Source organism: Lissotriton helveticus, chromosome 3_1 (assembly GCF_964261635.1).
Source record: "Lissotriton helveticus chromosome 3_1, aLisHel1.1, whole genome shotgun sequence".
Taxonomy (NCBI): Eukaryota; Metazoa; Chordata; class Amphibia; order Caudata; family Salamandridae; genus Lissotriton; species Lissotriton helveticus.
This window is the reverse complement of record NC_136061.1, coordinates 117,592,750-117,615,467: the sequence shown is the minus strand read 5'-3', so window position 1 is coordinate 117,615,467 and position 22,718 is coordinate 117,592,750. Positions and strand designations below refer to the sequence as shown.

The window sequence follows — 22,718 nt, the reverse complement described above, 5'->3', positions numbered from 1 at the left end:
CACAATATTTGCCACATTACACTACATAATTTGGCTTGTCGTGCTGCATAATTAACTCGACCCTGTTGCACAATTTGGCCCTCTCCTCCTGCATAATTCCAGTGGCCCTGAATATGATTTACAATATTTATTTAATAATATAAATGTATTTGAATTTTGTATTTAGCAATATGTATGTTTGTTTCTTGTAACTAGAACAATGTGTGTTAGAAATGTAAAAATATACATTCAATAACTTTGAAAAAAAGAAAGAAAAATGTTTACATATCTTCATTTTATGAAAATTTGTAAATAATAATGGTATTTATTACAAATATAGCAGCCAACTAGCCTGTTAATTACCATTGTAAATATCAAAAATACTAATTAAATGACATAAACTATTTGCGCTACATAGAAATAATTGTTTTTTAAAAGGAATTTAACACCTAAATGGTTATAATAAATATTCCCACTCCAACTTAACCATTTTTTAGCAATTGTTGGACACTAGAGGGGTGACATTTACTATTCCCACTTCAATGGAAACCATTTAGCAGAAAGTGTTGGACACGAAAGGGGAGACATTTACAATTCCCAATCCAATCTAAAGCATTTTGGCAAAGGTGTTGGTCACTAAAGGGGTGGTATTTACTATTCACACTCCAGTCTAAACCAACTTGTGGAAGGTGTTGTACACTGAATGCATTACATTTACTATTCCAACTCCATTATAAACCATTTTGAGGAAAGTGTTGGACACTAAAGGGGCAACATTTACAATTCCCACTTGAATCTAAAATATTTTGGGGAAGGTGTTGTACACTAAATCGCCAACCTTTACTCTTTCCACTCCAATCTAAACCAATTTGGGGAAGATGTTGAGATGGGCGGCTCCTTCGTAATGGCGTAGGAGCATCACCCCACTCGTCGGTCAGTCACAGCAAGATAAAATGATAGTAAAAAAATATAATTTTATTTTTCTGTGTCTGGCTCTGGAATTTGAGGGATGTATGACATTACAACGCATGCATTTACATCGCATGCCTTTACAACGTAAGTATTACAACGCAGTCCATTACAACGCATAGTGCTTTGGGGTGCTGGATAGTGAATAGTTTAATTTACTATTCCAACTCCAGTCCCGTGGACACTAGGGAAGGTTATTGGATAGTAAATTAACCTATTCCCTATCCTAGAGCGCCCCCCAGAGCAATGCGTTGTAATAGTTTGCATTGTAATGGTTGGGTTGTAAAGGCTCTGCGATGTAAAAGTTGAGTTGTAAGTGTTGTTCACCGAATTGGAGTAGGGTGTGGCTGGGCCATGACAGGCAGGAGTGGTGGGCACTTAGAAGTGCGCCAGCTGTCTTAGGCATGCCAAACAGACATGCAAACTGCTATTTCTCCATCCCAGCTGTGTTCACAGAATGAGAAAAGCCTCAGGCTACAAGGGAGTGCATCAGCAGCAGAACAGCCCCCCCCAAACTATCCTGGTGCTGCTCTCATAGGATGAGAGCCGCTTTCGATTGGCTGGCAGCCTCTGCCTTCCCAGAGACTGCTGGCAGAGCACCAAGGTGGCCGTCCGAGTCAGAGGCAGCAGGAAAAAAGCTTTTTAAAATTATTTTCCAGTTCGCCGTCTAAAGTCTGTCCATCCCGACCCCTACCATAGTGTTGTGGCGGCAACCACTGGATGTTGAACCGTGAAGGGGCAACATTTACTATTCCACCTCCACTCTTAACATTTTGGAGAAGGTGTTGGGCACCAAAGGTCCAACATTTACTATTGCAACTACAATGGGAACCATTTTGAGGAAGGCTTTGGGCCCTAAAGGGGCAACATTTCCTATTTCCACTCCAATCTGAACAATTTTAGGGAAGGTGTTGGATGCTAAAACATTTGCATACACAATCAATACTCCATGCTCACACATACTTATTTATGTATAAAGTAAAAAGTACTTGCATAATAGTGCATGTCAGCCATTGGCCGATACTCGGGAAGTAAATTGTGTGTTGCACCAGAGGAGTTCTTTATGTTTTTATAAGCTCAGGCTGCTCAGAAAGAGCTTCCTAAGAAGCCTGAGTGCTTTTAAAAAATTCTTTTTTACTGTAATGACGATCGGTGTGCAGGGCACCCTGACACCATTACAGTAAAGTGAAAGTAAAATGAGCCAAAGGGCTTGCTTTATTTTCACCGCATTAGTGCTTGGGGGCATATCTCAGCACCACAACCACTGATTGTTATGGATGAGATCGTTCGGAAGGGGAGAATATCCCCTTTACACCGATGCCTCTTTCCAGTGGATTCCTGCTTGGGGATAACCACAGGAGAGTGATCTCCAAGCAGGGATCCACCCACTATACACCAGGAATGGGGGAAGCAGCCCCTTAGGCAAGGGCTTGTGCTCCCCTAAATATATTTAATGAGAGCAGTCTTTCTGCCACCCTGGGTAGCGGAGGGCAGTACTTACGCCTGTTCTGCCCCCCCCCCCCTCCCCCCCCCGGGGGACAGAAAGCCCACCTGACACCATGGAAGCATTTATTGTTTTATGTCCGCACCCCATTTAAATAGGCAACAGTCTTTCTGCCCCCTGGGGGGCCTGAGGGTGGTAATTACTCTTGTTCTGCCTCTTAGAAAGCCAACTAGACGCAAGGGAAAGGATACATTTTTTTAAGTATAGGGGTGCAGCTGCCTACAACCACCCCATTTAAATTGTGCATCAGTCTTTCTGCCCCTGGGGGGCAAATGGGGGTATTAACCCCAATCTACCCAGCCTGGGGGGGGAGGGGCAGAATGCCTACTAGATGCCAGGGATTTTATTTTGAAAGAAGTATAGGGGCGGGGCTGTCCACCACTGGCATAGCCATGTCCCCACCCAACAAACAAGGAAGGAACCTTTCTGCCCGCCTGGGGCGTATGGGGGTGATTACCCCAATCTTCCACCCCGTGGGGCAGAAAACCCACTAGACAATAGGAAACTAAGATTTGTGTAATATTTTCATATACTATTTTTGGGAGGGAGAGGCCTTCCCTTGGTACATGCTGTGTTCCACCCCACTTCGGGCCCATTAGACTTGCTGTACACTTATGGGGTGCCTAGGGTATTCAACCTACCTGACCAAGAGAGTTCTAAAAATGAGACATCAATAAGAGTCCAGGGTGGTGTGCTACGCATGCATACCACGCAATAGTCTTTCCCCATAATGCCCTGCAAATCTTAAATGTTGACTAAAACCAACATTTCCCTCACATTTCTGTGAAGAAAATTTCTGGAATCTGTAGGGAGCCACAAGTTTCATATCACAAAGCATTTTCCCAAGTCTTCGTGATAAAAATGCCTCCTATCTTGTGTGGGTGGGCCAAGAGACCTTGATAGAAAAGGCCATAAAGTGCTGCATGGAGAGACCAGCAATGGGTGTAGCTGCAGGATTTGGGGCCATGCTTGCTCGCCACCTTTTGAAACCTACCATTTTTTTAAAGTAGACAACCAGGGGATTCCAGGGTAGTGTGCCTTGAGTTAATCCCAAAAGGTTTTTTTTACCCACAGTGCCATGCAAACCTCAAACTTGGTCTAAAATCACGCATTTTCCTTACATTTCTGTGATGGAAACTTCCGGAATCCGCAGGAACCCACAAAATTCCTACCATCCAGCATCACCCCACTTCTGCCGATAAAACCACTGTGCCACTTGTGTAGTACCCACAACAGAGACGAATCAGACTGAGATCAGACTTTCTCTGCATGATCCTGCCCCTCCAATGTCCCCTAAGTCTTACAGTTCCTCCAGTGTTGTTATCTTCTCTCTGCCTCTCCAGTGTATCCAGCATCTTGCATGGTGCCCCGGGTTGTATAGAGCTCAGTGACATCCACATAATCAACATTTCCTCCTCTGATGAGAGCGAAGAATGGTGTCCCTGAACCACCAGGCACCAAGAAGAAAAAACTGACTACTGAGGCTGAGGCAGTTATGTGTTTGTGCTGGGTGTAATATTCCCAACAATGTTGTTTTTTAATTGAATATTTTTATTGAAATAAAACATAATATACAAAGGAACAGGCACACCATTCCACAGGTGTATTATTGTAACATAAAGGTAGCAAGTAACTATAAACCATGCTAATTGTATTTAGGCATATCATAAATAGACCCAATGGGTTATCCATAGGAAATATTTCAGGGAAAAATGACTGAGAAAAAGGAAGAGTATAAATGGGGAAAGGGAAATACGTTCTAACAGTAAAATCAACATATAACAGTATCCACAACTTTATAATAATATATTAGGTCAAGAGAAAAAACAGAACACTCAGAGTGTATGTTAGACTTTCCCCCAAACCTTTTACCTCACCTCTTCCATTTTTGCAGAACTTATTTTCTGACGGCCTTAGGGACTCTACCACTGCTGACACAAAATCACACAACAATACACATGCATCAGCATACATACCAACTGAATGCACAATAGTAGACAATGGAGGTGCTGTCATGGTACTGAACACCCAGCCACCAAGGATGTATGTCTGCCTGGGGTGAAACCCTTGGCGGAAGCTAAATACAAAAATGTACCGAAGCACACAAAAGAAGCCCGTATAGTCAAGATAGATCAGAACAAATTGACAAACTTGTACGGTCAATAGCAATCTTCTTATTTGATAAGTGGTTTTATTCCTTGAATTTTTCAGTGTCTTGAGAAGTACAAAAACGGAAGCAGTTGACACGTATTTCGCCCTTTGGATGTTTCAAGGCTGCAGGGAATATATACATGTCAGAATACAGCATATATTTAGAATTCTAGAAAAACACAAGATAATGAATTTAAAGCGCAACCAAACAAGTATGTGATACACGGAATTGGAATGGAAGTATGTGGAGAAAGTGCCAAAAACGGTCAGTAAGAATGAAATCAAAGAACATAGGTAAGGGATTATATGTGTAAAACCACATTTGACTAGCGATAACCCCACAGATAAGAACCATAAGAGGGAAAAATAAAAGGAAAAAAATGATAGTGATGAAGAGCTGATTTTATGTGCACCACATTTTACACGTATAATGGGCATACTCATGCCACTTAAAGCAGTACATGAAACACACAAAAGGTGATGGTAGGCTGTTTGCTTTAAGTCTAACCATTGGTAATTGCTCTGGTAGCACTCCAACCCATTGTTTTTTTGCTCACCATGCCACCTGAGTCTGGACCCAACCAAATCAGTCTTGGCCCTGCTTCTCATAGGAGCAGTGCGGCCTGAGCTGCCAACCAGAACACAAGCAACCCAGGACCAGTTTCACCCTAGTTATGGGCTCATCAGCCGGGTACAGCTTGGTTCCAGTGACACAGTGAGCAAAATGACTAGGTATAACTGACAGTGTGACTTTCTGGGAGGAATTCACAAAGTCTCACAATAGAGGGATTAGGTGTGCCTCAACAGGCGATCTGCTGGCAGAATGGTGGGGGGGGGCGGAGCTGAGCACAGACCCATGTGCAACTGAATAGCCTGTGCTAATTTTTCACACAAAGGTCCTAACAACCTCACATTGTCAATGTAATCAGCTTGGAGCAAGGGTGCAGGCGAGTCAGAAAATTCCATGCACTTCAAAACCACTGTCTAGAAGCTTCTCCCACCTCTCAGAATCAGGGCACCAGGCTATAAAAGTAGGACCTCAGACAAAAACTCTTCAGTTCACTTCTTGACCTGTGGATACTCTGCCAGGAAGAAGGACTGCTTTGCTGCTGGAAGGACTGCCACTCTGATGTTCTGATTGACTTCTACACTACTAGATTTTGCCCTGATTGTCCTGCTGCTACCTTCTGCCTGGGGACCGGGACTGGATCATTATCTATCCCAGGACCACTAGAGTGACTCTCAAGGGCTAGTTTTCTGGCCTCCTGTTCAGAGCCACAGGGACACAAAAGGCTTCCTCTATCTGGAAGCCGCACCTGGACCCTTGGAAATGGTGCTAAATGTGCCAAGATAGCCAGAATCCAAAAGTATTGACTTTATGGCTAAGAACCAGGAAGAGACCTGGACCAACGTGCTCGCCTATCCGCCCAAGATGTAACGCTGGTGGGATTGGCTTTGTGGCATCTTCCACTTCTTTCTTCTCTGCAGCAGCAACTCATTTTCAGCGGACCTTCGCCAAAGGGGGTATATAGCCTTGTGGAACTGTCTACGGCTACAGCCCTCTGCCTCGTCCGGCTGGAGATTTTCAACTTCCATTTTAGAGACTAAGGCCATTGAGATGACGCACGGGTTACTCCGTCTCAACGGTGACTGATATCCCTTCCGCCGAAATATAAATCCCATTATGTCTTATCTTGTATTTCGGCATTGTGACGGAGTAACCCGTCCGCCCAAGATCAAAATCAAGCTGAATGTAGAAATCTTCATCCAAAGCTATCTAACGACGATACTCCCTACCTGGACACCTGATGCAGTCGTGCCCCGCTGAACTTTACCTTCTGAGAACATTTTTCTCAATAATCTTTCTAAGTCCGATGGTAGGCACTGACTGGGCCCAACCACATGTATCCGCGGTCAGCCATATTTTTGGACTTTGACCCGGGCTTGCGCGCCTAGATGTCCAAAGTTGGTGTATTCAAAAATGTACTCTCATTTTCTAAATTGGTTTGGGATTTTTATTGTGTTGTATTTGCACTTTAATACTGTTTGTGTGCTGCATAAATGCCTAACACATTGCCTCCAAGTTAAGCCTGGCTGCTTTTCTTGCCGAACTACCCTGGGTTAAGCACAGGTTAATTTAATGACTTTTTGTGGTTCACCACACTGCTAGGGATTGTGGCTGGAAGTCTGGCAGTCTTACAACTGTCAGCATCTGCCAAAAAAGTACTTCTTATCCCCTGAGAGTGTAGACTTTCCAGAGTGCACATAGACCACGGGCGGCATTCTTGGCAGACTAGCAGTGGGTACTGTGTCTTTCCCATGCATCTATTGGCATCTGTGGCATAGCTGTGGTGGGTATCAAATATGTGCCTTGCTAGGGAGAGAGAGCCTCCTCCCACCCGCAGCCTGCGCTGCCTCAGTAATGTCACAAGCACACACTTTCTGCACCAGCCAAAACAGACGCTGCTTTTGCTGTTACAGCTGCGCCTGAATTGGCTAGGGCAGGCTGTCTCAATGCTCATACTGAGACCAGGGACTGCGACTTAAGTCTCCCCGGTCTCACTGAAGCACAGGTGGGGAGACAACTAGGAGGCTTCTAGTGCGCATGTCGGGCTGGCTGGAGAAAGGCAGCCATCCAACCTGACATGCAAACTTGGTCCCACGTGCGCTAGCTCACTCTGAGTGTCGGTGTCGGTCATGTTAATCAAGCCCCACCTTCCTCAGGCCTACTACACTGGCTTAGGATCTGCCAGGCCTCAGCCTTGATTACACATTCAACCGGCCCGCTGACAAGGCTGATTCCTGCTGACAGAATGGAGAGTTAAGTTTGTAGTTCACATTAATTGGGAGGGCCAGGGGTCCAGAATATATGTAGGGCAATGCGAAAAACACCCAAATGGACGCACCGCTGCTGTGTACATTTTATCTTGTGAATGAAAAAAATATTCTGTACATCCTCTAAATAGGGTGCTTGTTTATGCTCTATATCGCACGTAAGATACTGTGTACTTGCAGATCCTGAATTTAATATAATAAACATGGAGTATGTAAAAATGAATACCGGCAAAACGTCAAAGATAGTAAAATACATCCTCTTTAATCTTCTGTTTTTTCACACAGGGGTGTTGCCTAGTTTAACACAGAACTCAACTACGCGTTTCCTCTTCTCCTAAGAAGCATAGTCTTGAAAGGATGTCAGTCTGCGAAGACCTGCTGCTCTGCAACTACCGCAAGTGCCGCGTGAAGCTTTCGGGTTATGCCTGGGTAACTGCCTGCTCTCATATATTCTGTGACCAGCATGGCAGCGGGGAGTTCAGCCGCTCACCTGCTGTCTGCCCCGCCTGCAACAGTACCCTGTCCGGCAAGCTGGACATTGTTCGCACCGAGTTGAGCCCTTCAGAGGAATATAAAGCCATGGTATTGGCAGGCCTAAGGCCTGAGATTGTGCTCGATATCAGCTCCAGGGGACTGGCATTCTGGACTTACCAGGTAAAAAAGATTTGCAAGTCATGTCATGTTACTAATATGTTTTTGAAATGCCTTAAAATAGTCACCAACAGTTCGCCAATATCCTTACAATGTGTTTTTATCAACACAAACTTTACGCTGTGGCAGGATGTCGAGGTTTCAGAGAAAAATCTCCTGCACGTTTTCTCTTTTATCTTTACGCCAAATGGCTACCCTTTTGTTAGCCAATATCATTGGGCCTGATTTCGTTCAGTTCATACTGTAGGGTTACATTATTTGTTATGTGTTTTTTCAGTATTTAGGACTTGCTATAAACAGCTTTAGTTGCTAACTTCATGATTCCAATACTTACTCCAGTATTGGAACTTTCATGGATTCCCATAGCTTGTATCATTCCCCATCGTCGGAATGGGAGTCTCGGTAACCAAAATAACATAGCAGTAGGTACAAAAGAGAAAGAAATACGGCCTAAGACTCATTCCCTTTTGTTACAAAGAAGGGGGGTCCCAGTGTACAATTTAATCAGAAATAGAAACTAAGACAAAATTAATCATACAAGAAAAATCCTTATATTTTGAAAGGTACACTGTTATTTAGTCACAATGTTCCTACAAGTGCAATGCATCATATATACATAACATCATGGATTCAAAAAACATTAGTGCCCCAAAGGAGAGTGAGTGAGAGATATGAGGGTATGTGAAGGAGTTTGTGCACTGATTCAGGAAGGGTTAGTGGTTGAACAGTTCTAGTCACAAGATCTAATATTCAAAAAAACACACTAGAGAGCTTTGGCAGATCCTGATGTGATTCACACCTGCTGATCTTGGAGGTATGGGGTCCCCCAAACAAGCCTAAGAGACCTTCTATATTTTATAAAACATAGTTCCTAGCTAGGGAGGGTGATTCATTAGGCGCTATAGGGCCTATTTTCACCATCATTGTAATATGATAGAACCCTCCTGAGAGAACATCAGAGCCTCAGATTTTCTACTGCAAGTTGTTTTAAGGGAGTCTCCTTTGAGCTCTGCTCACTTCAACTGTAGTGTTTTTTCCAGCAGTTTTTCCTTCAGAATTGTTTAATATTTCATCTTGGAATGTCTGACAAGGAGAAGAAACCCTTTTTAAGGCTTGTTCCACCTGTGGCAAGAAAAGGTTGTATGGGGAGGACAGGCATAAGGGCGGCATTTATTGCCTGTACCCTGACCACAAGGCAGCGGACTGCAAGACAGTGAGGATTCATCATCTGCCACTTCATCCAGAGGGTCAGTGAAGAGGGGTAGGGCTTCCCCTTCACCATCCACAGACCATCCTTTAAAGGCCTCAAAAAAGACACCCCGTGAGTCTGAGAGCCGGAGTCCTAGCAAATCTCCTCACTGTGTTGCAAAGGAGAGGGAAGGACTATCTTCAGCTACAGCAGTGGTGGAGTCTGCTAAAGCTTTCAAAAAGCCTTCTTCTCTAACATCTGAGAAGTCTGATAAAGATACCAAGTCGTCGACGATGCTGCAGAAGACTCCGTCAACGAAGACTTCTAAAATACAGGTGAAAAAGTACCACGGTCGACGGGCTCGTCGACGGTACTGTAGTGTGGGCAGGGCCTTGTTGCGCACATTTTTAAGTTAGCATAGGCTTATTAGAAGTTTAAACGCCATTTTACCTTTTTGACGCTTTTGCACACGACACTGCATATAGTTGTTGTTGTAAGTTAGGCTGCGTGAAATGCTTTACATGAAACAGGCTTGTTTTCAGCATCCCTAGACTTACATCGTGACTCTAGTCTGCACACTGAGTTCTAAAGCCTGCAAGGTCATCATAACAAAGTAGCTGCTGTTCGAGCTGATCGGCTCACGTTCTAGCTATAACATATATGCAGCTGCAAGCCAACGTGATTCTGGGGCCTTTAATATCACACTGTAAGCATGATTTCAGACACTTGGAAGAAGCCGTTTTCCCAGACAGACAGAGAGCTTTTTGCAGATCCTGATGTGATTCACACCTGCTGATCTTGGAGGTATGGGGTCCCCCAAACAAGCCTAAGAGACCTTCTATATTTTATAAAACTTAGGGCCAGATGTAGGTAATCCCAGATTACCGATTCTTAAATACCGAATCATACCGATTCGGTATTTAAGAACAGGCAAATGGAATGTAGGTAATTTTTCCTAAAAGAGTACCGAATCGGTAAGTTTCGGTAATTACCGAATTGGTATTTACCGATTCGGTAATTGACATTCATTCCTATGGGCCTGGAGGCCCTTAGGAATGAATGTCAATTACCGAATCGGTAAGTACCGATTCGGTAATTGGGGGAAACATTGAAGGGTTGCAGGGTGTCACTTTGACACCCTGTAGCACCCCTCAATTGTGCATGTATGTCTGCAACATGGCACTGTTGGAAAAGCACAAAAAAATGTTTTTTCAAAGGTTTTCATTATTTGCCATCAACTTCTAGTTGGGGGTAAATAACAAATCCTTAACTGAGGAATGCACTAATTTGAGTGCTTCCTACATATAGGATTCGGTAATTTACCGAATCGGTATGTTAAGAATTCCGTATTTTACCGAATCCTTAAATTACTGATTCGGTAAAATACCGAATCCTTAAAAAATGCCACATACAGCACAAAAACCCAATACCGGTCGGTAACGGCCGAAATTCGGTAATTTCGGCCGTTACCGACCGGTATTGGGCCACCTACATCCGGCCCATAGTTCCTAGCTAGGGAGGGTGATTCATTAGGCGCTATATGGCCTATTTTCACCATCATTGTAATATGATTTCTCCCTTTGCGTTTTAGGGAATTGTAACAATGCTGATCATATTATTTATAATCATATGCCTGCTTATGTTAGCAAAGATACTGCATCTTAGAGCACATTGTTAAAATAAATATTTTAACCCTTCCTGTGTCTCTTTTTTACTCCTGTTGTGGACTGGTATGAGAATATAACGAAAGTGGTTTCTTGCTTCCCACCATAACGGAGTATAACCTAAGTTGCATGTTCTGGGTTGTCTAATCATTGGTTCCTTTGCTATAGGACGAAGAGCTAATGTGACACTGATGCTAGCTGGTTAGGGTTTCTAGGCACTGAGGTGAGTTTTTTGGTACACCACAATTCACTGAGGTCCTGGGTCTCTGTGCACAGTCCTGTGTAGGAGCAAAATCCCTGAGACATTGCGCACCTAACGTTGTGGTCTTATTGTGGGACTCTCGGGTAGTGCTTGTACAGGTCCGCGACCCCCTCACTATTGTTTCCGGTTGACAATGGTGACGGATAAACCCACCTATAATTGAATAGGTCTTTTCAAGCTTGATATTCTAAAACTGTTTCTTTTTTAATTACTACCCAGTTGTGCTACATTACTTTGCGTTGTTTACATTCTTTCTGTGTCCTTATGGCTGCTGTTGATATCCCACAGCACAGTCTGTTGGCTGTTCGCAATCATTTGCAGGGTTTCAACGGTGTTTTGGAAGGCATGGCAGTCGTTTTTGTGGTGAGTGCTGACGCAGCTTACCCGTTTATGCTTTTCTACTCGTTGGTTACGTTTCTGGCAGTTAATGCGGATACTAATGTGTTTCATACATACACTCCCACTGCCGTGCCTGCGGAGTACACTCCTTATGGAACACAGAAGATTCTGATTTCTGCTTGGCAGCACCACGTTTGGTTTGATGGCGCCCTTCCCCACACTCTGACGGCAGTTAGATTAGGTCCAATTCCTGTGTCTACTGAGCGCATTTATGAATTACGCGACCGCGCTACGATTAAGTCACCTGATCGTTTTCAGGCTCCTGATCAACGTTCTCCTCGCTCTTTGCAGGGTTCATCGGTCTCACCCACCGGTGGAGGAGAGGGCGTCCGGGGGAGGGGTGCGAAGCAAGGTCCACCCCGCAAGGCTGAAGGTAAAGGCAAGAAGGACGATTCTCCACATCAGAGACCCCAGTTTGAGAAGAAGAAAGTTGCTGCTGTGAGAACGGAACTTCGGAATCTGACATGGGCGCTGACGCTGTTGGACAGCGCAGCGGAGATCACCATAGTGCGAGAGGCCCTGCGTCCACTACTGAAGGTGACAGCGACTGACACATTTGTTGTAGTTGAGACGGCTGTCGCCAGAGTGGCTCCCCCTGAAAGACTTTTTGAAATTGTCCTTTTAATTGAAGGTGACATACAACATACCATAAAAGGAGGATTTTGGGACAATCCTACTACGACCTATGACATTTTGTTGGCAGAGGTCAACTGGCCCCACCTTTTGTTTTAGAAGCTCCGCAAGGGGAGGAGGTGATCCTCCCTAGTTTTGCGTACACAGTGCTGAAGGAGCATGCAATGCATTTTGCAGATTGGGCTAAGGTGCTTGTGTCGTACTCACTGTGGGTGGAAACATTTTCCCCCAGACATGAGATTCCCTTACAGTCTATGCCACAGCCTCAACCCCAATACCCCATGTGCGTGAAGCGAAAGCTCCTGTGGCAGAAATCCTTGAGCAATTGAAATATCAAGGTGTAATTGAAACATGTGTGTCTCCGATGAATAACCCTCTTTTTACTGTGACCAAGCCAGATGGCTCTTACCGTTTGGCATTGGATTACCGCCACCTGAACTCCCATTGTCGTACGTGTGCAGTACAGAATACTCACAGTTCTGCTCTTGTGGATAGTCTCGTGCGCAAAAGGTTTTAAACCACACTTGACATATCCAATGGCTTCTTTGCCCACAATCTGTCCCCTATTAGTAGTCAATGGACAGCTTTTGCCAGTGGTGGCAAACAACGCCAATTTTGTCGTTGGGCAATGGGCTATAAAAACAGTCTAGGCATTTTTGCCGCCCGCACTCGACGCCGATGCTTGTTCGTATGTGGATGACCTCTATCTCACAGACGAAGTATCATGGCCGCATCTGTTCCGTGTTGACCGCATAATTTGCTGTTTTCCGGATTTTGCCTATAAATTCAACTTTGCAAAAAGTCACATTGCAGAGTATACAGTGTTGTTCCTGGCCGCAAGCTCAACAATGAAGGTCGTGGTTTAGCTCCTCACTTCCTGGAGAAATGCGCACAACTGCGCGCTCCCACAACACTGAAGAAACTACAATCTTTACTGGGCTTTTTGAATTTCGGGCGTACTTATATTCCCGATTATGCCCAGCGTATCAAGCCTCTTTACGCTTTGATACAACCTACTTTCTCCAAATCGTGCTGGCTGCCCGCATATTCAGCCATTTTGCAATCTTTGCAGGCTGATCTTCTAGAATCTAAATTCTTGTTGACCCGTGATAACCACACCAACCTGGTGATCAGAATCTTACCAGGGGCGGTGGGTTTCACGTACCTCACTTTTAAAGAAGGTGACATAGTTCCTATCGCTTAAAAGTCACATTTGTACACTTCGGCTGAGTTACAGTTTTCTACTGTGGAAAAAGTTTGGACAGCAGTGCAAATGGCGATTCTTAAGGAAGGTGCACTGTTGCAGGGAAAGAGCATTTTGGTTGTTACTCAATATCCTGCCTTGGAGGCAGTGACGAAAGCCAGTGTACCAAATTCGAAGGCTTTGCACCCACGGTGGATACAATGGGACACGTCCTTGACATCTCCAGATGTCACGTTCATTTTTGATTCCTCTCTGCAGACTCAGGAGTTTTCGCAGTGTGAATTCGTTCATCCTGCGCCTTTGACCATAGAGCCACTTCAGGATTTTCATTGTATCATTTACAATGACGGTAGCGCACAAGCGGCTACGGATTCAAAGCACACATATTCTTCGGCCTGCGCAATAGTGGTCGGTACTATGGTGGATGGTGAATTCAAGTCCGATGTCGTGCATACACAGACATTAGGGGACTGTACCGCCAAATTGGCAGAGCTTCGTGCTCCGATGCTTGCATTAGAGTACGCAGATCCTAGTGTGACTACTCTTATCGTAAGTGAGTCTTATTACTGTGTTCAATCTTACAATGACAATTTATCCTTTTGGACTCAAAATGACTATCGTGATTCCAATGGTCGCACAATAAACCATAACATGATCTGGGTTCTAGTGGCTGAGCTTAAAGAACGGCTCCCACTCTGGTTTGTAATTCATACTATTGGTCACCAGCGTGTAGGAGTTCACGCTGTTGCACCCGCGTAGCTAGGGAGATGCGGGGGGCGGTCCGCCCCAGGCGGCACCATTTTTGAGGCAGCCGCGGCGGCCTTTATAATTTATTTGGTCCGATGCCCCGTTTCAAGTGTAGGCCGCAGCCTTTTGCCAGTAACCAATTGGAAGGTAGAAGATTAGATACTAGGCGTGGAAGACCCCGGAAGTCTTACCCGTACAGCCCTACGGGGGTGTGGGGTTTAGGCACCAATCATGCGAAGGCTGGATCACTCTCGGCTCAATCCAGGGAGAGTTTCCTCCACAGGGCTGCGAGGCTCTAGATCTACCCACACAGCTTAGCCCCCGGCGGCGGCAAATGTCTTCAGAGGGGCCCTTGTTCCCAGAGCCAGCCCCCAAGGGCATAGGGCACAGGAGTCAGGAGCCACCGGCTACCAGCACTGCACCAGCTGCAGCAGCCTCCTCTCACCGTACAGCGCAGTCCTGACGGAGCACCCGGGTCTCCACTCGCCATTGTCTAATGCTGTGCTAAACTTCTGGGCACGGAGTCTAGGGGATCCGGATGCACTGCAACAAGGGGCCCAGGCAGCCCGCGCGCCAGCGCAAGGAAGTCTTCAGCATGAGGGAACGTGTGCTGCGTGGGCCGCAGTCCACCGGCCTCGAGCTCCGTGTGTGCACCCTACCCAAATCCCCAAATAAATTATTAGGGCGGCCGTGGCCGCAACGAGCCTCCAATCTGTGAAGTGGGACCTGATGACCAGATGAAGGTAGGAAAAACACAGCAATCACCTGCAATGTCGGGCGGGTAAGTGCGTGCATCTGTTTTATTTCATTAAACTTCAGAGGCTCTCTTCACCAGATATAATGCACCAGATTGCCTCTCCTCGTCATTTCGTTCGGCTCTTTCACCAAGCGCTTCTGTTTTTTCCCACGGCACTGTTAAAACGTAATTCACTGAAATATCTAAATCCTAATCATGCCACCAATGATCAAATGAAGTTTCCTGTTTTTATGTAAGGCAGCTAACGTGTATTTATATGAGGATGGAAATACATTTTAGAACGTTATCCTTTCTATGGAAACCGCAAATGTATATTTCTCTTGTAACACACTGTTTGCTACCTCTCACATTTTGTTTGCTTTTGATACTTGCACAAGTGCCACCATTGCCTACGTAACGTTTGTTCTTGTGCCTCTGTGTCTAGCATATATTGCAGTATATTACCTCTAATTGTACTTTGTTTTCTCTTGTAACCTGCAACCTTGTCACTCTTTCCTCCTGTAATGCACTGTTTGCTACCTCATATATTTTGTTTGCTCACAATTGTCACTTTTACCTCATGTAACTTATCGTCTGCTTTTGTAATTTGTTCACTTGTAATTTTCTGTTCCTATTGTGAAGCGCTCTGACGCCTTCGGGTAAAGTTTGCGCTATATAAAAACGCATAAATAAATAAATGAAAAAACACTGCATGCGTATTATGGCGCACCTTACAGTTTAACTTGGGCCTTTAGGTGGGATGAATGTGGTGGTGCCCCGATGGCTATTATCTATTATATAGCCTGTTAAGGAAAGAGGATAGACGACGTACTGCAGGAGAGTGGGTTGTGTGAATGAAGTTTAAAACACTATTACTGACATTTTGGATATGTTTACTTTAAACTTATACGGTTTCTTTAAGTCAGGGTATAAGTTACAGTAAAAAGTTGCTGCTTTAGTACTACAGGAACATTTAACACAATGTGACCAAATAGCCCGAAATAGTAAAAAGGGCCTTTCACTTGCATGTGATGAGACTAGGAGTACCCATCACTTTACAATTCACAAGGCAGGCCAATCTTTGTCCCCCATTGCTTGTTGAATCCTAGGCATCTGCAGGCAGGACAGCTAGGAGGGCGTGGTATCCAGTGTGCTCACCGTCCTTTTTCCCCAGCACCTCCCCCTCCCCCCAAGGGGCGGCAATCTGAGGGATAGCCCCGGGCGCCACAAGCTCTAGCTACGCCCCTGCGCTGTTGGCAACAGTCTTGCCGATGAAGCCGTCAAGACAGCAGTTGCAGCATATTCAGTAGCAGCAGTTACACGTTCCAAAACTAAGATTGATGATGACATCTTGGCAGCTATTGCCGCAACAGAGAAGGGAGGTAATTACCCGAAAGGTTTCCGTTCTAAATATTCTTATCATTTAAGTCCTGTTAAAGTTCCTCATGTGAGAATTAACGATGTTGGTGACAGGTTGATACCCAATGCGGACCGCAGACAGACTTTGATTAGAGCGGCTCACGATGGGATGCCTCAGTGCATGCCGGCGTGTCAGCTACTGTTTCTCTCCTTCAACAGTGTTACTGGTGGCAGGGATTGTACAAACAGACGCGTGATTATGTCCTTCATTGTGACATATGCCAGCAGAATAAACCTTCTACTGCTGCACGCCCGCCCCAGACGCAGTTGAACATATCTAATAAACCACTTGCATGTGTTTATTTAGATCACTGCAGTCCTTTCTCTTCAGATACTGCGTATAAGTACATCATAGTTGCAGTTGATTCGTGAACACGCTTTGAGTGGTGGTGGCCATTAAGGAGTGCTGATTCTCGAACTGTCGTAAGGGATTTGCATGTCTTTGTGGGAATTTTTGCATGTGGTAACTTCCATTTGGACCAGGGTCCAGCGTTTGACTCTAAGGCATACAAGGATGCAATGCGTTTATTGGGAGTCCAAGTCAAATTTTCATCTCCATATCGGCCTGAGGGCAACAGTGTTGTGGAGCGGATGAATCGTGACTTAAAGCAATCCTTGACATCTAGGGTATTAGGTACAGGCCGGAACTGGCTTGCCCACCTCAATAGCGTTCAGCGTGCACTTAATAATTTCACTAGAAGGTCTCTGGGTGGGCGGACCCCATACGAAATGCTCTTTGGCATCAAAATGTTTGTTCCGGACCTTGAGGGTCTAGACATGGCGGCATCTGCTGCACCCTTTGACGTAGATGAACATTCTAATATTTTACAGAACCTACATAAGACCAGAAACAGTCTTGCAAAGGAACATTTGCCCTCCACATCTGATGCTGCATTGCAGATTCCGTTAGTTGGCTGGCTACCCCGAGTTGGTGAACTGGTCCAAGAAAAGGTCACAAACAAGAAGGAGTTTGGTCACTCATATCGTGCTCCAGTTCCTGTGCTTGGTGTGCAGGGTACAAGAACAGTCATTTTACCTCCACTTCCTGGTCGAAAAGAAAACAGGTACATCTCCGTTGACAATGTCAAACTACACATAGTGGCCGATTCTTCTTAGGATGACACTTGCGGTCTCTTGTCCAGCTATGGTGCGTAACTCTGTATTGGCTCCTGTTTTGGCTCCGACACCTGATGCCGGACCTGATGTTGCCATTGAGATGACTACAGTTACAAATCTTTTTTTTGAATACACCAGCTGGTGATCCTCTTGATGTTACTGAGTACACTTATCCCACAGCCTTATCCATGCCTGATTTAGAGAAGTGTGTGGCCAATCAATCAAGTTTTTGATTCGACACTGACTCTGCCACATCAAAGCCCCCTTCAAAATTTTCAATTTTTGCTGTTTGGTTTCAAAAACATTTTTTAATTCGCCCTGGACTTACATTTGGCTGGTGCTTTTTTCAATTTTTTTGTTCACGCCCATTAGATTTGTGGTGTATTTTTTCTGTCTTGTGAATGGACACTATGTTAAAGAAAGGACTACAATTAGACTAATTGATGGAATTTTGGCTCCCCACTTCTCTTCACACAGAATGAAGAGGGACCAGACTTTCGTGACTATCACTGCTTGGCCTGTCCTGGATGGGATAGTATGGGATGCTGTGAAATTTCAAATCCACGGACCCACAGAGGTTATTAATGTCCCTAATGTACTGCGTGTTTCAATGGGGGATGTGGTTAAACAAAATATTTGCTCTGATGATTGGGGCGTCCAAGCCTCTGTTTTCTGATTTGAAATATTATGCTGCTTTTGATTCTGAAGATTTGTATTTAGATTCTGCTAATTATGGTGATCTATGGAAATCACTTCCTGCACAAAGTGAACACCTTCAGGAATATGGTTAATTACACACAGTGGGAACATTGCCCCGCTCCTGTTGAAGGCAGCTCCAAAACTCTTTTGATTTTTTTTTAATATTTTACTGATTTTAATCAATCCGACCCTGATGCATTTTATTTTAAGATGACTGAGAAGCCCTCTTCCAAGGTTAGACTTACCCACACAAAATTATTATATTCAAAGTCAATTGGCAATAGGAGGCTACGAACTGTGGAAAGATACCATTGATCTTAAATCTGTTTGGGGTTCTAAGCATTGGCAAGTGCAAGGCACTGAGGCTTTGCATCGTGCATGTCTAATCCCGAACCATATGTTGTTTCTGAATTCGACTATTTCACAAACCACCTGCTTTGGATTGGCTAAGTCTAAAAAATTAAATGCTCCCTCTATTCTTGATTTGGGAGAATACTCCAATTGGAATAATCATACCAGTAGGTCCATTAGTGATTTACAAACTCTGTTACAGAATTCGACCTTTAATATTTCCAGTTTGGATCCCAAAGGCTGGCTGTTATGGCTGAAAAGTGCAGATTCATTCCAGCATTGTTTTCTGGGCTTAGCCCCTGGCTATACACAAGTTAGGGTAGACCCCCGTTTTGAGACTGACCATTCTATCACTACCTATTCTGTTGGCAAGCTATGTCAGTCCTGGCTCAAACACTCCACCTTAGCGTCAGTTAAACTCCATTTGTCTTAATTGACTGACGATGTTGACTTGAATGACTTTGTCAGAGGTCCTGCGAAAGGCAGGTCCAAAAGATGGATCTATGCAGTGTATAAGGAAGTTTGGAAGCTGTCCCAAATTGAAGCTGCTTCTAGGTTACGTGCTATTGATCAAGCTAATTTAGAAAAAGTGCTTGCAGTTGTAGATAATAGCATTAACACTCTTTCTTCCAGGATTTATACATTAGATAACATTGTTTCTTCTGTTGTGGATATTGTGAAAGATGAAGTCTCAATTTTGTACCATGGTCAAAATCAATTGCGTTCTATTATGCAGTTTGCATGGACTTTACAAACGTTAAAGGCTGGCAAAGTGCCTTGGGACTACATGAACACTTCTTCATTGTTTTTGCCGTTTAATCTGACTGTCAAACAACAATTTATGTAAATGAAAGATGCCACGTTTTCACTTTTGCATATTGAAAAGTTAGAACACTTACCATTTTCTGTGGCTGGAACCAATTCAGCAGTTTGGCTTATTCACGGGTTAATAACTCTACCTTTTCCACTGTTTAAATTTGAAGCATGCATGAAACACTATGCCATAGGCAGATATGAGCCATTAGGGAGCGCATATCTCCATGAAGTTTGGTCTCTTCCGTTCACCAATAGGTGTCTGAGAGAGGGTAAAGAAGTTTATTTAAAAGGTGAAGATTGCACATCCACACCCGATCACTCATTAGTCTGTAGGAATATACAATTGCACGGTTCTTGCAACCAGGAAGCACTGAATTTAGCGTGCATTTTAAAAGGTACACCAGCTCCGGGTATTACACCGACTTTCACGTTGTTAACAAACTGTAGTTATTTGTTGTTAAATAATGAAGATTGCTGTGGTATGCTGGCGGAAATTCCTTACAGTGACTGTTTCCCAACGTGTAGTCTGTTGTAAAAATGTACTGTTTCCTCCTCCGCATGGGAAGCTTGATGTATCCATCTGGCCTTCCATTCCAATCTTGAAAGCAGAGTTCAACAAGATGAGTCGAATAAGAGCGCTTTTGTCTCAAAAAGAAGTCGCCCTTACATCTGCGCGTGAAACATTTGTCCTTCACGTGGCTAATACTCGTACTGAGGTACATGCCTTATTAAACACAGATCTCCCACTGCATTTTGGGGCATTAATTCTCGCTTTGTGTGCCGGTGTACAGCTGTTAATTTGCTTACTCCAAAATGGTAGCACATTCTGTGCCCCACGACGGTCTGCCGCGGCTGCTCCAGTTTCGTAACCGAATGCTTGAATACTATGGCTCGGTACCTCTGGCAACACTGAGTGTGGCGTATGGTTTATCTTTCTGGTTCTCTTACTTTACATGCGTGCAGCCAGTTTTCCAGCGCCTGGATTGCAGATTTGAATGGGCCCTGGATTTGTGTCTCTGCAACACGGTGTCTCCTAACCCGGATTATGATCTACTAATGAGTCCCTTAGTTGCTCATGAACTAGATTGTTCTGGAGTTGGGATTATGGCCTGCGCAGCGGCTCATGGGTTCCTGGCAATTGGAACATACGGAATGCAGCCCATGACTTTCTGGCACACAGTTATCTCGAAGAACACCCGAGTTGTCCTCTGATGGTGGTAGAGGCTCCGACTGTTGAGGAACATGTGTGTTCTTTTTCATTGTTGAATTGGATGGCTGAAATGTTCCCTGACGATAACAACGACTTCCTATTGGAGGCGGTTGCAACATACTGTGCCTATACGCTGTTGGATTTAAGTTATAATAATTTTTCTGCTTCATAGACACGTATTGGACTGGTGAATTGCTTTCCCTTCTTTTTCTTTTTCCTCTATAAACTTTATCAGGTTGCATTTGTGTTGACACTATGCATCCCTGTTGGTTTAAAAAAAAAAAAATGTGTTTATTACTAATTCGGCTTGTACTCACAATTATTCACTTTGGCGAAATTTTGAACTTGGTTCGGTCTCATTCGAAATTGAACTCTGCTTTCTAGAAATTGCCCCCGCTATTGTCTGTTCTCCGATCAAGGGAGGGTGTAGTGTGGGCTGGGCATTGTTGCGCACATTGTTAAGTTAGCATAGGCTTATTAGAAGTTTAAACGCCATTTTACCTTTTTGCCGCTTTTGCACGCGACACTGCATATAGTTGTTGTTGTAAGTTAGGCTGCGTGAAATGCTTTACATGAGAAGGGCTTGTTTTCAGCATCCCTAGACTTACATCGTGACTCTAGTCTGAACACTGAGTTCTAAAGCCTGCAAGGTCATCATAACAAAGTAGCTGTTGTTCGAGCTGATCGGCTCACGTTCGAGCCATAACATATATGCAGCTGCAAGCCAACGTGATTCTGGCGCCTTTAATATCCCACTGTAAGCATAATTTCAGACACTTGGAAGAAGCCTGTTTTCCCAGACAGACAGAGAGCTTTTGCAGATCCTGATGTGATTCACACCTGCTGATCTTGGAGGTATGGGGTCCCCCAAACACGCCTAAGACACCTTCTATATTTTATAAAACATAGTTCCTAGCTAGGGAGGGTGAGTCATTAGGCGCTATAGGACCTATTTTCACCATCATTTTAATATGATTTCTCCCTTTGTGTTTTATGGAATTGTAACAATGCTGATCATATTATTTCTAATCATATGCCTGCTTATGTTAGCAAAGATACTGCATCTTAGAGCACGTTATTAAAATAAATATCTTAACCCTTCCCGTGTCTCTTTTTTACTCCTGTTGTGGACTGGTATAAGAGTATAACGAAAGAGTCTTCTTGCTTCCCACCATTCCTGAGTATAAGTCGCATGTTCTGGGTTGTCTAATCCTAATCTGGTTCCTTTGATATAGCACGAAGAGCTAATGTGACACTGATTCTAGCTGGTTAGGGTTTCTAGGCACTGAGGTGAGTTTTTTGGTACACCACAATTCACTGAGTTCCTGGGTCTCTGTGCACAGTTCTATGTAGGAGCAGAATCCCTGCGACAGTACCTTCAAGTCTCCACTTTTTGACGTCAGTGTCGATGGATGCGTCGATGACTATTACGTCGACGTCGACGAGAGTGTCGACGACGGTAGCGGCGACGACTGTCTCGTCGACAGAGGCATCTACCACGATGACAGCGGGAGCGTCGACGGTTTCGTCGACGGCAGTGTCGACGATGCCCATCTCTTCGTCGACGGCGGTGGATCTCCCGTTGAGATCTTTCATCCCCACCGCTGACGGTACAGTCGACGACATCTTCGTCGACGGAGAGAATAACCATTTCTTTGAAGAGAATAACGCCGGATATAACATCTCCAAGGAGGGTTTCCCCTTGCCTCCCGCACTGTTGCTTGAAGAAGAAGAGGATTCTGAGGGGAGATGAAAATGATTCTTTCGGCTATGCCAATAGCCCCTCACAGCTTCTGGTCAAACGCCAAGACACTGATTCTGTAGGCGAATACCTTCATGAGCATTCATACCAGCAGTCTTTTCATCGTCAAGAGAAAGCGGGCCAAGAGATGATTTCTGTTCCTTCTTCTCTCTTGGCAGATCTTCAGGGCATGATGCTGGATTTTCACAGCCTCCTCCTCCTCCTACGTTTTCTGCTGTGCAAGAAGTGTCTGTTCCATCAGCTTCTTCAGTGGTTTCGCCAAAAGCACCATCCCAGATGGTGTCACAGCTGCAGGTCTCCAGCCCAGGTATACCTCCAGTGGTTTCGGAGGTACAGGATGATTCCTCGGACGAGGACCAGGACGATAGCAAAAAGCCTGACCAGTGTGTGGAGTGGGATGACTACGTGATTCCGGATCCTGC

At 44.6% G+C, this 22,718-nt stretch overlaps 1 protein-coding gene across 5 annotated transcripts in view; it reads left to right on the top strand.

The window, feature by feature from the left end:
- The window catches only part of CCNB1IP1 (cyclin B1 interacting protein 1), a 347,622-nt gene that overhangs the window by 148,827 nt on the left and 176,077 nt on the right, over window positions 1-22,718 (top strand). For all 5 annotated transcript variants that reach the window (XR_013608570.1, XR_013608569.1, XM_078679341.1 and 2 more), the window contains exon 2: window positions 7,724-8,092. Coding sequence is in view for 3 of the 5 variants with exons in the window: in XM_078679341.1 (XP_078535467.1) it covers window positions 7,796-8,092 (297 nt within the window). In the remaining 2 variants the exon portion in view is untranslated. The remainder of the gene's footprint in view (window positions 1-7,723; window positions 8,093-22,718) is intronic.